The sequence below is a fragment of the Saccostrea echinata genome, unplaced genomic scaffold, assembly GCF_033153115.1.
Source record: "Saccostrea echinata isolate AGI-Se365-2 ecotype Australia unplaced genomic scaffold, CSIRO_AGI_Sech_v1 ptg000022l, whole genome shotgun sequence".
Taxonomy (NCBI): domain Eukaryota; kingdom Metazoa; phylum Mollusca; class Bivalvia; order Ostreida; family Ostreidae; genus Saccostrea; species Saccostrea echinata.
This window is the reverse complement of record NW_026889771.1, coordinates 11,764,986-11,785,535: the sequence shown is the minus strand read 5'-3', so window position 1 is coordinate 11,785,535 and position 20,550 is coordinate 11,764,986. Positions and strand designations below refer to the sequence as shown.

Below are 20,550 nucleotides of genomic sequence, written 5' to 3'. Positions count from 1 at the left end.
ATTTTATATTTGGAATATACTCATGATAAATTTGAAGAGTATATAGAAGTTTAAGGCTTATCTAATTACAGTGTCAACTACACTCTATCTTTTGTATGTTTTTTTCTTCAGTTCGCAGCTACTGTATACATCGATCACTTTCATATGATTTTCTCAGTGTATTACACATTTAGTGGGACAGCTGATTAGGTTTGACATGAGATATGGTGATTGGTCACCTGCAATCATGATGCTAAAACTGATGACCGACTTGATGCAACCCAATGTTTAAACCTATGTGACCTAAACTTATCTCACAGATTTTTGTAAGCCTTCCAGTCATTTTTAAATATACAATGTACATGCATGCTTCACATGGAGAGTTGTAACTTGTTTGAGGAAGTCAGATAAAACCCCTGTTTTTTCCTGTCAATTGAAAAGCAAAATATCACTGTCTCAATCTTCTGCAGAGTTGTATCAGCTACAGCCTTGATAGATGCTACTAAAATGACACAAGACATTCCATCATGCACATATAGATATGCTTGCAATGGCTTACATATCTCTTACATAAATCATCATACTTCATAACATTTTGCTCAAAGCTAATATATCCTGGCTCAACATCAGATGTATGTCATAGTCCTACATAGTGAGATTCAAATTCTAAAATCAGTGCAGGAGTCCTTAATTATCTTACATGTATCTGATGAAAGATTCATCATTTACTGAATCAGGACTGTGTCTAAATATACCTGCTTTTCTTTTATTCAGAGGTCAGTTCACTTAACTAGAGGCTGCATTGTGCTTTAAAATTGCCAGTGCACAACATCACTGCCAAGTGCCAATGAAAGGATCAAATACTGAAATACTTCATTTTTGGTTTACTTTCACAGATATTTCAACTATGTTCATCTTGTTAACTTGCAAGTCCCTCTTTTGAAAGAAGTTGCATAATTTAACTTCAATATTATTCTTTTGTCACCTGTTCAACTATTATATACATGTACTTAAGTCTATGTTCTCCCAATGTTTCTGACAGAAGTTTTGTATTTTGTAGATTCGTTATTGGTTAAGAGTGAAATTGACCACTTTATGTGTTTTAAAAAATTCTTACACTCATCAGGTTGCCCGCGTGGCGCAGTGCTTAGAGCATATGCTCTAGATTTGCGTGGCGCAGTGGTTAGAGCATCTGCTCTAGAGTCCCGAAGTAAGGAGTTGATCCTAAAGTCGTGGGTTCGAATCCCACTGTGGGACGTGGAGACGGGTCCTTTGGATGAGACCGTACAAACCGAGGTCCCATGTCACAGTAGGTGCTGGTATGAAAAAGATCCCTCCCTGCTCAATGGCCCTAAGTGCCGAGCATAGGACAAAATTTGCAGCTTTCCATTGGCAAGTGGTGGCACCTCCATATGAGTAAAAAATACTCGAAAGGGACATTTAACAACATACAAACAAACACACTTATCAGTTGGAGAGCAATCAATGGCAATGAGTACTTCACTTATTCCTTTGACAATATAAGTATTTTAAATACACAGGTTACTTGTTGCAATATTTAAATGATCATGTTTTACAAATGAATGATTAAAAATTAGACATTATGCAGAAAGTGTATTTTTATATGTCACTGAACTACACATGTATGGAATTTACTACCAAATTTTGTATGTCCATGCACTAAAAAGGTACTGAATTGAAATTTTATTATTATTTTTTTTTTACAAAATCTCCTTCACTTTATTTATCTCAGATTTACATTGTCATATCAATTACTGAACAGAACAGAGACCAACATAGTTTGTCATAATTTCTAGTTTTCTCTTGGTTCTGGAATAAAGGTACCGTAGTAAAAATTTATAGCAGTGCAATATTTTTAGTACATTCCTTATCCTACACAATTCTTATAACAATGACACTGTTGACCAGGGTCCCAACCAAGAAAATGCAACATGTCTTGTTTTACATGTGTTGACCTTGAATCTGGTGGTAGTTGGCAAAGTCAGTTTTCAGATGTAAAGAATCTTCCCCTTATTCTGAAATATGAAAATATAATTAGAATTTATGCAAACTAAGGTACATTTTTTACAGATAAATTTCGCCAAGTAGTCGGTGATAGCCCAAAGGAGCACTGGAATAATAAACCTTTTTATAATATTATAAACAATAACATGTACCTAAGTATAAGTCTTTCAGATAATGGACTGCATCTTCAGCTGTTAATAATGCAGCAGAGTAGGTACACTTGACTTTCACAAACTTGGACATTGCTGTCCTAGCATAGAGTCTGGTAAGATACTTCACAGAGAGGAGGATGCAGAACTAAATTATGTGAAACACCTTAAGCACCCAATCAATTCATCGAGCCAAATTCCTGAAAAATAAACCAAAATATTTCAATCATTGAAAACTAAAACCATGTCCACAGTACATGAATGCCCTGCTCAGTGTTCATTGTAATGCAACATGAAAAGAAATGTGCTTTGCTTCTTTGTTAAAGATGAGGTAAATGAGAGATATTGAGGTCAAGGTCACAGTGAAAGTTAAGTCAGAAAGATGTGACACAGCTGAATAGCTGTGACCAATTTGTGTTAGTGAATGAGGTTTAAAGAAAATCTTGAGAATAGTTTCTTTCAAACTAATATTAAAACAAGACTATTAGTAAAGTCAAAATGTCTATAGCCCATCAGAAAACCAATCTATTCAAAATCCATACAAAACATACGCTAAAAGTAAACATCTCTTCAACCAACAATGTAGTCCCTCTGCTAGTTTTGTCCAACTTGCGGTCGAAGTTATAACACCTTTCATTTGCAAAGGAATCAACTTCGAACGATCGTCCTTTGCAGAATGCTTTCCCGTTGTTATTTGTAGACTGAATCATACACCAATATTGGAGCTGACCATTGTCAACTCCATAAATCCAGTCCAGCTTTTTCCAACATGCCCTCCTAAGATAAAACACCAGATAACAAAATTTTCCAAGTTTATTATTAAACATTTTGAAAAAAAATATATATATACATACATGTCCAAATTCAGTCATTGCAGACAAATGCAGAAAACAAAGTTCAAAAACTCAGATTCCGGTGCAGAGCGGCAACCTGAGACAAAAATGTACACTTCAAAATGAGTGTAAAGTGATGTAAAATGTACATCTTTATTTAGTATACAAAATTTGATAGGAACAACCCGCGCAATCTTCCACATGACGAAAATGGCCACATGCACCACGTGGTCATTGCAGCCACCGCCACCAAGTGGGGGAAGTGGTTAGTTCCTAATGCCAGGACCATGCCACTCCTAAGTTATGTGACTAATAGATTTTTGGATAAACAAGTATCCCTGTACATTTAAATTGTTCAATTGCTGCACAAATTGTATTCAAATAAATTTCATTCCCTGTTTGGGATAAATGAACTCCATCATTTTCAAAAAGCAATGCATCCTTGTAATTTATATCTTGATATTTGATGTAACCTCCCCCATTTTTTACAACTGCTGCTGCAATGGAGCTATTCAACCTTTTCAAAGTCTTGTTCATTGCATCAATATTTTCTGAATATCTCCAGTTTCTCCTTGGTAGCTACTGAGACCAAATTATCTTTGTATTGGGTAATAATGATTGAATTTTCCCCAGAGTATACTTTTAATGATTTGAATAAGAATTCTCAAGGAGATGATACCCACGTCATTACCACCACAATGTAAAATTATGTAATGTGGACTGTCATTTACTTTCAACAAGGACTTTATTTTGTTATACAACTCTGACCATACCATACCCCCTTTTCCTTGCCACCACATATTTATACTCAGCCTTTGAAGTCCTAGGCAAACTCCACCTGGCCTACTCCTGGCTGCAACAAATGCTCTTTTGACTATTGAGGACCCCACCACCCAGACCTGAAACTCTGAAATAACATTTTACTCAATCATGATTTTCAAATTCAGGGTAAAGCAAACATAATCATTAGATTCTGATGTACAATTTGTAAGATTTTGATTTCCACCTACCAGCTTTACAGATTTGATCTTCAGACATACCTAACATAGCCGAATTAGTGGCTGTCCCTATTCTGAATGAATATGATTTATATTTACTACTGTCTAATCCTACTGCCTTTAAAACTTTGCTTAAAACTGTTGTGAACTGAATACGTGTGAGTGCTTGACCCCAAAAATGACAAAACAAGTTCCCTTGCTTGATAGGTCTTACTCTTAAGTAGCTTGCCATAATATCCACTGGCTTTATGCTGGTCATTGCTTGACTATTTTCTATAACAATTGTTGCCCCCTTTCCCCTTTGGTCAGCTTTGGAGTGCTGGAGATAAATTTTCATCATATTTTCATTAATTAACATTTCAAGGTTTTCATACTGGACAGCATGACCTGCAGTTTGTTTTTTCCCTTCAGTGATTTCACCCACTCTAAAATACCCAAAAAAGGCCACACTGTAAGCAGCTGCAAACAGTTTTGCTTCATAATCATTAATGCATACAATAGGCAATACTTTCAATATGTTTTCTAAAATGTTTACAGTTATTGGTAATCTGCCATCTTTTTTCTTTGACTTTCTCCTGTACCCTTTTAATAGCTTTTTAACCATAAAATTCTGGGTTACATCTGTGTAATCATTAAGCTTGAGATAAAATGCAATTCCTGATATGTAAGTTCTTGCTGTTGATTCCCCCAAACCCTTCACTGACATGTAGCCTATGAAATGAACAATTTGCTCTAGTGTAGGTGGCCAGAGCTTTTCAAAGTTGAAATTCACTCGAAATTCGTCAAAACAAGTCAGCCCTTGTTTGTACGTCTGTTGTGTATTTTGTGCTGTTGCAAGCTGCAGTAATTTGTTTACTTCCTCTCCGACATCAAAACAAGAAATTCCTCTGGTATACTCTCTGGATACTTGTCTGCCCCTGGTGCTAGTTGTCTGAAGCGATGAAACTGTTTACGAGATAAAGAATCTGCTATATTATTTTGTTTTCCTATTATATGTTGAGCTTTAAACATGACATTGTACCTCAGAAGCAAAAGAACCATTTTTCTTATCAGCATCATGATCCGTACTGATTTTGAAGACTGTCTGTTGACAATCGTTACTAATGCACTATTGTCTATATACATAATGATTTTTTTGTTTGAAAAACATTTTTCCCCCACAGAGAAATGGCCAATAGTATCGGTACTAGTTCTAGATATGACATTTCTCTAAAAATTGAGCTGTCCCAATCATGGGGCCATGGCCAGAAATCCAGTGACCTTGACAGTATGCCCCACAACCTAACTCAGGATTTCCAGAGCTGTCTGTGAACAGCTCAATATTATCACTGCTTAGCCACTCCCTTTCATGAATAAGTCGAACCCCATTAAAACTTTCTAAAAATATCAACCACATCTGTACATCCTGTTTAAATTCTTGAGTTAATTTTATATGGTGATGGGGTTTTGTTATTCCACAGGTGGCTTCATAAAAACGCCTATTGAATGCCCTCGCATTTGGAACCCCTTTGCTGAAAAAATTTAAGCTACCAACTAGACTTTGTATTTCTTGAAGTTGGAGTGATTTTTTAATCAAAGTTGCTGTAAGTAAGGCTGTTAATATTTGACTTTTTCCTCTGGTATTCTTACCACCATTTCCTGTGTATCTATTTCTAATCCCAAGAAAATAATTTTTTTACAGGGGCCTACTGTTTTTTCTTGTGCTATGGGAACTCCAATTTCTTCGCACAAATTTTTAAACCCTTGCATCAAACGAGCACACTTCTCAGAACCTGAGGAGCCCAAAAAAAGGAAATCGTCTAAATAATGAAAAATTGTATCGATTCCAACCCGTCTCTGCAATTCCCAGTGTAAAAATGTTGAAAACTTTTCAAACAACTTACATGACATGACACAACCCATTGGCAGACATTTATCAATGTAATAGCTTCCTTCAAACTTAAAATCTAGCAAGTCAAAGTCTCCTGGATTTATTATCATTAATCTAAATGCTGATTTTATATCCATTTTTGCCAAGAAGGTACCTTTCCCTAAACGAGCAACTGCCTAGCTGCAACACCTGGTCCAATGAGGTGTATGCTACTGAGCATTCATAAGGATCTATAAAATGATTCACACTATTGTTTTCTGGATAGGAAAGATGTGTTATTAACCTCCAGCTTCCTTCTGATTTGGGAACTATACCTATTGGTGAAATTTTGAAATTAGATATTGGTTTGTTAAAAAATGGGCCTGCAATTCTACCTAATTTTACTTCACTATTTATTTTTTTCTTTTGCCTTATCTGGAAATTGCAGAACTGATTTAAGATTTTTTGATTCGCCTCCTAATCTTGGACCCTGACAACCAATTCTAAAACCAAACTGAAAACCTTCTAATAATTGATTAGCAACCCCCTTTTCTGGATAGCCTTTTAAAAGTGGTTTTAAATTTTGAACTTTGATTGGGATATAGCCTAGCTTCCAGATGTTATTAGTTGCTTCCTCTATTCCATTTGTACTGGGATCCCCCTCTTCCCCCCCATATTTTGATACTGTCCTCGTGTGCCCCTGTAGTTATTTTGGCCTCGAAATGCATGATCTTTAGAAGAATGATTTTGTTCTTTCTTTGAGCAAAATATTATTGGATGTGGGGCATTGCATTTGAGACAAAAATGGGCATAACTACAAGGTGCCTTGAAACAAGATCCTTGGTAATTGTATGTATAACATTTTCTAATCTGACTCTGGTTTTGCGTCTCAGCAGTCATGAATTTAGAGCTAGGTGTGATGTATAGTAACCATAACTCAGGGTCAACTCCCCCCCCCCCCCCCAGGTTCCTGATGGATTTTTAGCCATTTTTAATCTGAATTGCTGATCATACTCCATAAACCCTAAACCTGGTGACCTTGCTGCTGCTAAGCGAACGTCTTTCATATACTTTAACAAGTCTAGAGTCTTGGTCGGATGGGCCTCTAAATATATGTTTGAATAAATGATGAACGCGTCTGTCCATTGCTGTATATTGTTGATTTTTTTATGTTTTTATCGTTTGTTTGAAGCTCACCATTTATCATGACAATTGCTTGTTTTTTTTAATATCATTTGCATTTACTAGCAGTTTTGCTAGGTCGATATATTGACCGTTAATGATTTTGTTTTTACCTCTTGCGACACATTTAACCCCAACGGGTTTTCATAACTAACAATCATCTTCGGGACATCTGAATGTTCATTCAATATTCCGAGGGATTTTACTGTACCTGCTTCTTTTACTTGTCCAGGATCATTTAGCGCCTCTGGAGATTCCACCACTGGGCAAGAGTCAGTTTGGGTCATGGTGCCCTCGCCTCCGTTGACAGTGCTTTTCACAGGCTGGTCTTTCACCTTTTCTACGCTTCTTAACCTCTTTTCCGCAATCCGTTTAGATTTTTTAATTTTCGGCATTATTTTGGTGATTTGCCCTGCGATTCTTCTGGATTGAAGGAAAAAAAAATTTCTTCTGCTTTTCGTGGTTGATCGCTTTGTCAGATGAAGGGAAACGGAAGTACACTATTTGTGGACAGAATTTCCGGAATTAAGACAGAATAATGATTAAATGCTAAAATAAATGGCTTTATTGTTAAATCAATAAATCTTATTATATAAATCCTTAATAACGACGCCTTTATATAAATCCTTAATAACGACGCCTTTCAGTGTGGCCGACCCACAAGCTTCAAACCAATCGTTACAGAATTCTTCACACACTGTCAGTCTTTCAAACATGTAAAATCTGTTTTGGTAGGGTGCGCATAAGGTAGTTAGTATATCTTTGACAGGCTACAGAAGCGCCGATTAATGGTTTCACTTTCCCAAAAGTAGCATCAATTTCCTCCTGCATACAGCATGAATTTAACTGAAACTAAGTACAATTCCTTAAATTTGACTGAGGTTTCGGTCCCCTGTTGCCGAAAAAGGAGCAAAATTGCAAATTTTGCGATGCATCAATTAACTGTAAAATTATAATGGACAGCAGTACCAAGGGAAATACTGCCATGCGCCATGTTTTCTGTTTACTCCATTTGAACACAATGAGTTACGATCAATACTCAGCGTTGTCTCAGAATTGACGGAAATGACTCCAGCACTATATGTAGCAAGAATTAATCAATAGCTTTAACCAAGTCGATGCCTTTAATGAATTCTTTTGGAGATGAATAGCTATTGTTGAAGAAATGTACAAATAAAAAAAAACTCAATTCATGAAATGCACAATACGAATGTGTAAAAATCAGCAGGGATTCTGAAATTGCAATTGTTTTTCTACTTAAGTTAGTGATAATAGTTATAGTTCCAGTAATCGAAATTAATAATAATGTAAATTTACATTTGAAAATGATTTTGTCATTTGTAAAAATATAGCTAAATATATCTAAATGAACAGGAAAGATGATCAATCAAAAATGCACAATATTTGAAAATACAATTTAAAACAATAAATTGGAAATATAATGCATAAATATAAAAATAACGGACTAATCAAATAATTCAAATTCAATTCTTAAAAAATCATGCAGTTGTCTCTCTTGATATTTCAAAATTTTAAAAAACTCTTTGTATACTGCATATATACAAATATGTAGAAATAAACTATTCTTTTTATACTTTTATATTTTTATATTTACATATTTTATTTTTTCCCTCTAAAAATGGACATTCATATGAACACCCTTAATACAAACAGGATGCGGTTCCATATTATTTCGACAGGACTTGTTTAAGGTAAGTTCATATATTCATATATGTATTAGACATATCAGTATATGTTTGTACAGCAACATAACAGAAAACCAACTGCTCCTAAAATAAAAGAAATATTAAATAATGAAATGTAATTAAACAGAGTTCAATCATAAAGTTATTTTAAAAATGTCAATCATGGTATAAAGAACAATTAAATGTCATAAATGAATCAATTATTTAATTCAAATGAAAATTCCTCGGGTTCCAATGAAGTGACTGACAGACAACATACCAGGCTGGGCACGATTTGAGAGCGCGAGTTTTCATTTGTATCACCGTCTGCAGAACTCTGACTTCCTGTTCAGTGCGCAGTCTCTCAATGATGGTGGCAACTGTACAAAATAGACCACTATTCTTTGGCCCATTCCTAAAACATAGAGTTCTAAAAGTTCAAAAGTCGGTTTGTTGATGTTTAATTACAAACATTATATTTCTATGTAATACTTATATGACTAATAATCATATGGTGTAAATTGATTTGATAAAAATAGCATCTTGATTATTAGCTTTCTCAAACATACGTACTATATGCCTGTAGCGATCTGATTTGAGAAATAAATGACTATTCTAAAGAACATTTGGGATTTACTTAACAACCGCACTGTAACATCTATAACTTTTATAAGTTTACTAAGAAATACATGCAATGAACTATAAAAACAGAGTTGTTTCTACATACAGCTGCCGTGCATTCATTTTTCTATCATCGGTATGTAAGTTTACTAAGAAACATACATGCAATGAACCACAATAACAGGGTCATTGACTTGTTTCTGCCAAGCACTTATTTCTTATATCATCTCTAGCATTGGCTCGGGTCTTTCAGGTCTGACAGCATCTTCTGACCAAAACTTACACTAGAACTGTTTCACAATTCTCTCTTCTTGGGTCTACATAAAATACAAAAAAATAATACATGTTGTAAATTGGCAGATCAAATTTACAACGAACCACTGCTGATATATTAAGTTAATCAGAATCAAGCACTGATTCAGACTTCATGAAGAAAATAAAGGAAAGAGAAGAATTTTTTTTTTTTCAGTAAGGAATTGTAATAATATGTTAATATACATGAAACCTTACATTACTGTGGGATTAAGAAATTATTATAGTGTACAAGTAAGTACACAATACAAACTTCTCAGGGTTACCTTGACATTTAACACCTTCATTTTGAGAACACCATAGGGAGCGTTCCCAGCCTCCCTCTCCAGAAGCTTGACGGTGATTGGTCCAAATGTCACTTCGTCTTTATCCACTGGCCAGTAGATTCCCATACTCTGATCAGACGACACAGAACAGTGTTGAACGTACACTTTTAACTTGTCACAAATTTATTTGGAAAGCGATGTGAATTGCCATTTAGATAAAATATGAGAGAGCTATCTGTGTTTTTTTTATCATCAATAAACTCCGAGTGGAATCTGAACTTTTTTTACCTTATCATTCTTGAAAGAATTCATCATGACTATTGTGGACACATCTTGTTCCAAGACAAGAAACCAGAAATCCTGGACCTTGTTGGTCAAAGGCATTTGTGTGAGAGCAAATGAATTCCTACGCTTGTAGTCCTTAATTTAAAATCAGCTTGAATTTGTCTTAATTCCAAAATATCGTAAACAGTTATTAAACAAGTGTACATTTTAATTTTATTCTTCTATTAATTGTACAGATGTATTGTTTGCTTAAGTGAATAGAGTACTTTTTGGCTATGAAATGATATTAAAATTGATAAATGAGTCAATATATATCGGATTGTGAAATTAAGCATTAATTAGAGATTTTCACAGGAAATGGATTAATGAAAAGAGAATTACCGGTGTTTGTATAGCATTAATGTAATTATTGTCACCACTTAAGATAAATGTTCTATACCGGTAGTTGTCACCTACAATGCAATTTTGACGTAAATACACGTACAATTACAGATAATTATACTTTCAAAGATATGTGTGTTTATCAAATAACGTGCTTTATTTTCATTTTGTCCACTTCTTTTGTTAATTTTTAATCATTGTTTATTTTGGGTTTCTTTTTAGTTGATTAAATTTGACTCAACGAATGAAATTAACATTTTCAGCAAATGAACATAAGAGATTTTTGCAAAAACACTTTTGTTGTCACTTATATTTTCTAAGATTGATTTTAAACATTATGTCATAACAATAGTATCCGACTTTCATATAGAACCTACTTGCAAAGGCATTGGTATATCTATTTTTACATCTATTCTCCTTGAGTTTAGCTGTTTGAAAATTTCTGTCATCAAAAACTGGCGATAGTTTGTTGATAAGCTGAAAAGGAAAGATTTTAATCTTATTGAAAAAAATGCACTTAAAATTGCCCTCTCATATTTTCTATTAAACACATATTCATAAAACATATACAAAAAGAAATGTACCCCCCCCCCCCAAATTCAAGATAATGCAAGTAGTTTTAAAGGGAAAAATTGAAAGGCACTCTTGATCTTGAGATATTCATGGTTTATGACAAAAAGTTAGATCATTCTTTATCTTTGAGTTCATCAATATTCTACGGCATTTAACAAATACTAAATTATTTTTACAACCTGGAATTGTTCCCACAATCCACTCTTTTTTAGTAGAATGATATAGTTGTTTTAAACATTTGTAATACTCAGGAAACTCGACGGCCGTCACAACACCTTTTCCTTCTGTAAGAGCCTCAACCAGGGCATCGTGCAAGAATACGTACTGCTCCAACATGTATTAATGAGGGGTAAAGACTTAAAACAAAAATTTAAAAAAATATTTCAATTAAAGATTTTATTTCAAACGTCACCGATTTTTGTGGCGTTTTAAATATATTTTTATCTGTAGATCAGCTTTAATTTAACATTAATCGTTTTCATTGACACTTATTCATTACTGCTCAGTTTTCTGGTCTGTATAAAATATTTCGCATCCAATAACATAATTAACAAGAGGCCCATGGGCCACAACGCTCACCTGAGTCATTATATGGTGCTGTTGTTCTTCATATTAAGAAGATTTATTCACTATATATTTCCTTGTAAAACTTAATCGCCTATCGTGGCCCCACCCTTTTATCGGGAGTCATGATGTGAACAAAACCTGAATCTGCACTACCTGAGGATACTTTAATGTCAATATGACTAATCATGCCTCTGATGTTCTTGAAAAGAAGATTTATAAAGTATGAATCCTTTATATTGTATTTCGTATGTAAAATTTTGATCGTCCACTGTGGCCCCATGGGGGTCATGATTTAAACAAATTTGAATCTACTCTACCTGAGGATGCTTCCTATCAATATGACTTATCTTGCCTTTGGTATTCTTGAGAAGATTTTAGAATTTTTTCCCTATATTGTTGCCTCACCCTATCCATGGAGGGCATGATTTGAACAAAGAATCTACTTTACATGCGAATTCTTCCATTTCAATATGATTAGTTATGCCTTTGCTGTTCTTGAGAAGATTTTAAAGATTGTATCCTTTATATTGAATTTCCTCTGTGAAATTTGATCGTCCATTGTGGCCCCAAACCTACCTCCGGGGTTCATGATTTGAACAAACCTGAATCTACGTATATAATTAAGCTCATATATTTTTTTATCTTCTCCGGCTCGGTTGTTCATAAGAAGAAGATATTTAAAGATTTTTTCTTAAATATTCCTATGTAAAACCCCACCAGCCCCCAAAAGTCATGATTTAAACAAACTTACACCTACACTATGCGATGAAGCTTTCAAAAAAGTTTCATCTTTTCTGGCCCAGTGGTTCTTGGGAAGAATAGTTTTGAAAGCTGGCATTAGATTTTCACTAATTCTTAAATGATACCCCTTGAAAGGAGGCTTGGCCCTTCATTTGAACAAATTTGAGTCCCCTTCACTTAAGGATGCTTTGTGGCAAATTTGGTTGAAATTGGTCCAGCTGTTCTGGAGAAGATCAAAATATGCAAAGTTTACGACAATGACGACAACGACGACGACAACGCTGACAGACAACGGACAGATCTCGATCATCAACCTCTCTTGAGCCTTTGGTTCAGGTGAGCTAAAAATACAACTTTACAAGTGTGTAGTGAAACATTTAAATCATCAGTCTGTTCATTATTAATTGGTGTACATGTATGTAGGGTACAAGTGATTTCGTCGTTTGTACGTTGTAATACTTGAGGAAGAAAGAGATTATTTAAGTATTTGTGCTTTTCCCTCACTTAAATTTACATTTTCATCGGATATTGTCTTTCAAGTGCAGTTAGTTTGTTAAGCTCACAAATCTTCCTGTTTCTGCATCTTAATTTGCTGCATATAAATATCAAGAAAGGAAAATACGCTGTCATCCTCTTACAAAATAAAATTTTAAAAAATACAAGTAAAAGTTTGAAAACGTTTTCAAGAAAAGGCACTTCTTGACGTTATTGAAAGCTCACTTGTGGACATACTAGAAAATACACCCAGAGAAACACATTTGTCTTGCAAATAACCTTATTACATATGTTATGCGGTTGTAAATTTTAAAGAATGTTCCAAATACTTTTTTTTCAACAAATAAGTCCGCATTTTTCCCCATATTTCTAAATTCTGATTTAATGTATGTATCTGTTTAAGGATTCAATAATACATTTATAAATATATCTTTCTTATTAGTGCATTGTATCAGAAGTTTTAGATTTGTGCAGAAAAAAATTAGCTAATCATGCAAAGTGATAGAGAAATTTTCTTTAAAATTTTCTCTGAGGATTTAAAGGATTTAAAAAATATATTTTTGGTTTTATTTATCACTATAATTAGTAAAACATCCTATAATTTTTTGTGTTTTAATTTGAAATGGAAAAGGTTGGAGGTTCATAATTTACCACTGTCTGCACCCTTTGTTGACGCATCCGGGCCACACAATCGATGACGTCAACATTTCTTTCTTACTCTCCCTGTTTTATCAGGAAATAAACGTCCCCGTGCGACCAACCCCTGCACTAAAACAGTGAAAAAACTTAGCTATATATATTTTCATTTTCCTTTTTTGGTCAAAACATATAGTTCTTTTTTTACTACTTTTTATCTTCCTAGAATTCTGGATTAGTCGTTAGTGTGGTTATTTACCACTACCAACAAATAAATAAATGATATTAAATGTCATTAAATAATTTGCTTGCGACTGTAAATTCAACAAAATGCCTCGATAAGTTTATTTGACCTTTTTCTCAATTTAAATGTGGCAAGAAAGATGACAAAAGATGATTTGCATTATCTGTGACTCCGTGCCTTCCTTCCGTACAACAAATGCGTAATTAGAAATGAAACACTCCAGTTAAATAGAAAAAAACAAGTACACGAAGAGGCAAATATCCTTAATACAAGGAAAAGAAGTGTTCTTATCCGGAGTTTGTTATATACTAATATTGAGATAACAGTGACGTTTTTAATTTGAATTGTGTATTTTTAAATGCAACTATATCAATTATAAAGATGACAGGCAAATCTGTACTTCTGCAGACAAAAAAAGGACTCATGATCTACATTTTGTTTCCATTTTAAGATACTGATCCAATGTGAAAATGGTTCTTAAGGATAAGATAAAAATTATTTTGTTTTTGCTGGTGCTGTCTTTTTCTGATAGTTTAGTTTGTGAAAAGAAAAAAAATTCTACATGTCTTGTTGCTCATACTGATGATTTTTATTGGACAGAATGATATAAATATCAGGAACGACAGTAATGAAATTTAAAAAAAAAATTGCAAGCCTCTTCTGAGAAAAAAATAAAATGCTTTTGATTGTTTTCTATAGTTTTTTTTTTTAATTTTTTTTTAGGAAAATCTAATTCTTATTGTTCAAATTCTGAAGATTTTTTAGGCTGTATGCACTGCTCTGTGTGTGTGTGTGAGGGTGTGTGTGTGTGTGAGGGTGGTGTGTGTGTGTGTGTTTTATTCTATAGCGTACAACTGTAAATAATTCTACAAATTACTGATCACGTACTTATTTGATAGATATGTAGCACATCAAAAGGTCATGTGCTAATTAACATTGATAATTGATATTTGTCTTTTCAATTATAAAACATAAATGAAATGATATTTTGGCACTGATCATAAATAATCGCTTTACGAAGAGCATGTATTGTTGCTTAAAATGAAACCTGCTGCAGTTAATACAATGTACATATGCTTCTTACGTTGTCTAGTCATTAACACAAAAGGAAACACTGATGATAAACAAGCTGTACAATCAAAGAGGGGTGTCTGAAAAGGACAGATATAATTTTGCGTACATAAAGTGGAACTGTGTAATGACCTTTCTGTTCCCGTTCTAAGATGAAAATGTTTTACTAGCAAATTTCGCCATTAAAATGATGGATTTGATTATAGCATCCACCTCTACGAAAGAAAAAGAATTTCTGATGACATACATGTACTTTGCATAGAATGGATTATCTTTTTTTACATTTCCAAAGGAATTTTCTGTTTTAAATAAATCAGACTCTGAAGATAGCTTTCTATTCCAAAATTTCCTTTCATCGAAAGAAGAATTAACAATGATTCGAATATTAAAACAGAAATTTCTTTCCCTATTGTAATATTAGCAAATGTTTTATTCTAATAGTTTGTCCAAAATGTTAGAAAAGCTATGTTGAAAGTACATGATAATGCTAAAATTTACCGCTGAAAGAATAGAAGCTCGAGTAGTATAATCAGCTGTGATATCTTCTTTTACCAATTTGACATGAAAATGACCATATGATTCTTCTTTGTCTGGCCAATACCATTTGCATTTCATCTGCAATAAAGGTAAAACTGTAGTAACTTTCATAAACATTTAAAAGACTATTAGAACCAATCTCTGAATTTTGGTACTAGAGCATACTATATATGTATGTACCAGTTTTTGTTAATACTTTCTTAAGACGCTGTGGTGAATCGTAAAATATTGGTCTAATGGAGAATCCTAAGAATGCATAAGACTATTCGCTCAAAGATGCATCATATCAGCAAGTCGGACCAAATGCACCATTTAATTTTTAGTAAACATAGACGAGACCTTTGTGCAGCGCAGAGCCTGATCATACAATTAAATGCGTCATCTAGAGTATAACGTATCATTTGCAAGGTTAGTATATAGGTCAGACAATCTCATTTGATTCTTAAGTTTAACACTGAAGTCCTGGAGGCAACAGTATTGAAAGTTTTGTCTGAAATATATTGGCACACGGCATAAAGGCTGAGCATAAACTTCCGTCTACAAACACACAGACTGAAAGATAGATAGACGGACGGACACAGTGACTCCAGATATCTCACTCCACACATTCATTGTGGTGGTATAATCAATAATGGTTATTTTGAAGAAAAGTTTCATCATTTTTGTACAGAAAATGCTAATTAGAAAATACGCCAAAAAAGTACATTTTTCTTTCAAAGAGAACAAACATACATGCACAAAACAAGCATTGATAAAATCTTTATTTTCTGTGCCCTTTTCCACTTGTAGAATTTCTCGGGTTGAGTCGTATTAAATATTAATTAAACGATGTTTGTATCACTTATAATACTGTAAAATTGAGATTTAATTTGATGACAGAAGTCGACTTACAGGGATACATTTTCTTGTATCTGTTTCGAGACCGGTTTTGGGGTTTCAAAGCCTCTTTGCATGGCTCTAAGAGACCATTTGGTATGCTCTTTACACAAAAAGAGATGATTTTAATATGATGCTTTAAAATCAACAATTATATTTTCTCTTACTCAGTAATTTAAAACAACAATTATTACAAAATAATCTCAAATTCCTTGTTAAGTTCTCCTCTGGATTTTTTTCCTGAACATTTTCCCAAAGTTTATCTACTGGGACAAGAGTTATCTTCACATTATAATAGTCTGATTCAACAGGTGTAGGTACATCGACATCATCAACGTCATTAGGATCGAGTTCGATCAGGTATGCTTGAGATCCACGGAGGTTGTATGGTGAGATCTCCGTATACAATGATCGTCTCTGAGTTTGTGGACTATCGTTCTGTTCATTTTCTATAATTATATTTTAAATAAATTGTAAAGAATAGTGAATACAAATGTAAAAAAAAATATGATTTTAGGTAGATTATATAAATATCGACCATTGGCATAGATCCGATCCTCCTCGTTTAAAAACTCAGTCAGTCTCATAACTTTTTCCACAGGAGGCAACAAGCCTTTTTGTTTTTCTGCAAGTTCCTGAGATTCAGCATTATTATTATTATTTAGTGGAGTGTCATATACAGGTAATACTAACAAACTGAAAATTTGAGAGAGGGAGAGAGAGAGAGAGAGAGAATAACCTTCGTAAGACAATCAAGAATCAAAACAAGCGAGACCAAAAGAGCTCCCCCTATCAACACAAATACGTACAACGGAGCCTCGGCAATATCCTTTGTCTCTATAAAAAAAAATATGATAACTTATTATATTATACTTTCAAGTAAATTAGATGAATCTGACTCGTCGAGAAACATTTGTTGAAAAACAATATTACCCTCTGAATGATGAAACCACGCTCTCCAGCGTAGCAATACTCAGTAGTCAACACTGCTTGACGACGGGTGGTATTCCAAAAACAAAAACCGCGCGGATCAGTGTTATATGTACATGTATTTGTATAAAACATTCAGTATAATATAATAAATGCTGCGCCTAGGTTGACAATGGTTTTCGAGGGGTGAAAATTTTAAATGTTATCCTCAACTACATGCAGTATTTGTATAATATAAACAGTATTGCAATGTGAATTATTGCAAAAGCAATTCAATATTGAAGTTGACATTCACACATTCATTATTCATGCACTACTTACGTTTACTCATTTCACAATTTTCTCCAGTTAAACCTTCTTGACAGCCTTGAAGACATTTGCCATCGATATCACAGACTGATCCAACACATGTCCTTCTACAATCCATATCACACTGGTTTCCATAACGTCCTTCCTTACACTTTATACAATTTCCAAACTTTTGATCACATATTTGACAATTTTCCACAGGACAGGATACATTACAATATTCACCGTAAAATGAACTTTTACATCCATTCACACACTTTCCATTGTCACCACATTCATCATTACAATTTACATTACATTGACATGTTCTGCCTGACCAGCCCTCCTTACAGTAGGTACAGAAATCTGAAGCATTACAGGTCAGACATTCTGGAGAACAAGGAAACTGACAGTATTTCCCATGAAATCCAGGTTTGCAGGATGAACACTCTCGGTTTGAAGTACAGTTATAACAGTTTTGATAACAAGACGAACAATACAATCCGTAATATCCAGGTGAACATTGTGTACAGTTGTTGTAATCATAGCAATGTTCACAATTCGCTCTACATTCACTAGAACATTCTACCCCATGCTTTCTATTATTACACCCATATGTACAAACACCATCTGTTTCACATACATGATCAATGCAATTTCTGTTACAGTCCTTGTCGCACAAAGGTCCAGTAAACTTTGTTTTACATCGGGTACATTTCGATTTATTCTCACAAGATAAACAATTAGATGGACATATCTGGCACTTATCCTGATTGCCTAGATAGTAACCTTCCTCACATTTATTACACGAAACTGTTGAACCAGACAGAATACATTCTAAACAATAATTTTCGGTACATTTCATACTGCAATTCAGACCTAACCATCCTTCATTACATCCATCAATACAGTCCCCATCCCTTTGACACATGCTTGATTTGCAATTATTGCTACAAAGTTTTGTGCAAGTTTTTCCATATTTTCCATCCATACATTCATCACACCGGCCACTTTCTTTATCGCAAGTCTGTTTTCCGCCACATGTTTCTGAACATGATAATTCGCATTGTTGACCATACCTTCCATCGATACACGATGAACATAAAACAATTGAAACGCAAGTGACACAATTACTTCTGCAAGGTATTTCGCAATTTGAACCCATAAAACCGTCTTCACATCCAACTGAACAAAATCCTGAAGTTTTGTTACATTCACTATTCCTACAATGATCTGGACAAGAGTTATTACAATTGGGTCCATAAAAGCCCCTTAAACATTGCTGGCATCCTTCAATATTGTCACAAAATTCCAGACGGCAATTTGTACATGTAAAACCACAGTTTTTACCAAAAGTGCCGTCCATACATTTTGTACAGCTAGCCCCAGTAAATCCAGGGGAGCAATTCGTACATCCCAAGTATCTGTCACAAGAATTTCCACATTTAGCAGGACACTCTTTATCACACATGTCTCCATACCTATTATCATTGCAGCCTTTTATGCAAACTCCCGTGATTCTGTCGCACTGGTTTTCGAGGCAGTTATCGCACATCTTGTCACAGAGATATCCGTATGTACCAGAGCTACATTCTAAATATAAAAACCCTTAAATGTAGGCACCTTAAACAAACAAAAGGCAGCTAATTTCTAATAAGTATAGACCAAAATTTGTTACTCTCATTTAAATATCAAATTTAGTCTATTGAAGATAAACCAATACTTTGAGTAAATTTGTTTAAATGGATTTCCCTTCTCCACTTAATCTTTTTTGCAACATTTAATACAAACATGTTTTGATATGATTACGGTTTTTGTTTCAGTTGACTCTGGTCATTATTTACAGCAGTGGTACAGAGTACTTTTTCACGTTTAAACAAGGTAAACAAGGTTTTAAACAAGGTTTAAAACAAAGTAAAGTTTAAGTTCATATATTTTATTTTAAAAAAAATATAGAAAATCTCTCATCTTATTCAGAGAGAGAGAAAAAGAGTTGTCATTCAATTCTTAGCATATTCATGTAAGTTCAAATCATTAAACTGAAGTTATTTTTGAGAAAAAAAAATAGACGTTAAAGTTGTATACTATGCAACTGTGTCCAGGCCCCTTTAAACAAAAGATACCTAATGACGCTATAATAAAAGTTTTACTAATTGCTTTAACTTTTATTGGAAGTGTTTTTATCATGAAATTTAATTTAAGAATTGCTTCTGAGAGAGAAAAATCACTCTTGAGTATTAAGTTGTTTTAACTTATAACTCTCGAAATATAGGTCCCTTTATAAATATGCAATTGTCTAAGAATAGACTAGTGCTAGTTTTAGAAGACATCCCCACCCGCACACACACTTTGATTAAACATAAATCTTTCCATTTCTTAAATGAAGATACGTTGTTACCGTATAAAACACTACAATATTCTTCGTTTTTATAATAACACGTACTGTAATTTTTCCATTCGACCAAGAACCACTTTGCCCATTAAAACTTGGTGACAGATAAAAAGTATACACTGACAAAATTCAAAATACTCAAGCTGTAGCTATATAGAACCTTATAAAGAATTGGAACATAATTAATTATGTTCCCCAAACGAAGGTACTTTTTTCTCTGAAACTACTCCTCTGATAGAGATGAAACCTTTTGAGAGTTAATAGGCATATTGTGTAGATGCGCGGAACGAAGGTCATTTTGCGCGCATTTTCATGCAGGTGGGTGCGCGTGCGAGAAGTGAAATGACTGATACAACTGAGAAAGCTTTAACCTTCCTATTTCCTGATGATATGCTTTGAGCCTTATTATATAAACATATATTAGTGGTTTAGACAAGATGAGGTGGTTGAATTAGCAAGTGCGAATGAACGTGTGCATCGCTTTGATTGGCTGACACAAAAAACTCAATAACCTTCTTGTTTTTTGACGAAATACTTTGAAATTTAATAGCCATTCTCTGTAACCACTTAAACTTTTGTGGCACGCATAGTCACAGATTTTTTTTTCAAATTTGGCTAGAATTTACCACCTCATA

The 20,550-nt window shown here is 33.9% G+C and overlaps 1 protein-coding gene and 1 long non-coding RNA gene across 2 annotated transcripts in view; both read right to left on the bottom strand.

The window, feature by feature from the left end:
- The window catches only part of LOC133190417 (receptor-type tyrosine-protein phosphatase kappa-like), a 164,634-nt gene that overhangs the window by 127,663 nt on the left and 16,421 nt on the right, over positions 1-20,550 (bottom strand). The window contains exon 4 of the mRNA XM_061326043.1: positions 17,557-19,116. Coding sequence (XP_061182027.1) covers positions 17,557-19,116 — 1,560 coding nt within the window. The remainder of the gene's footprint in view (positions 1-17,556; positions 19,117-20,550) is intronic.
- LOC133190424 (uncharacterized) lies at positions 10,565-11,482 on the bottom strand. Its single transcript, XR_009721591.1, has 3 exons — positions 11,318-11,482; positions 10,943-11,042; positions 10,565-10,636 (listed from the first exon to the last, which is right to left on the bottom strand). It is a non-coding gene; the product is annotated as an uncharacterized LOC133190424 (long non-coding RNA).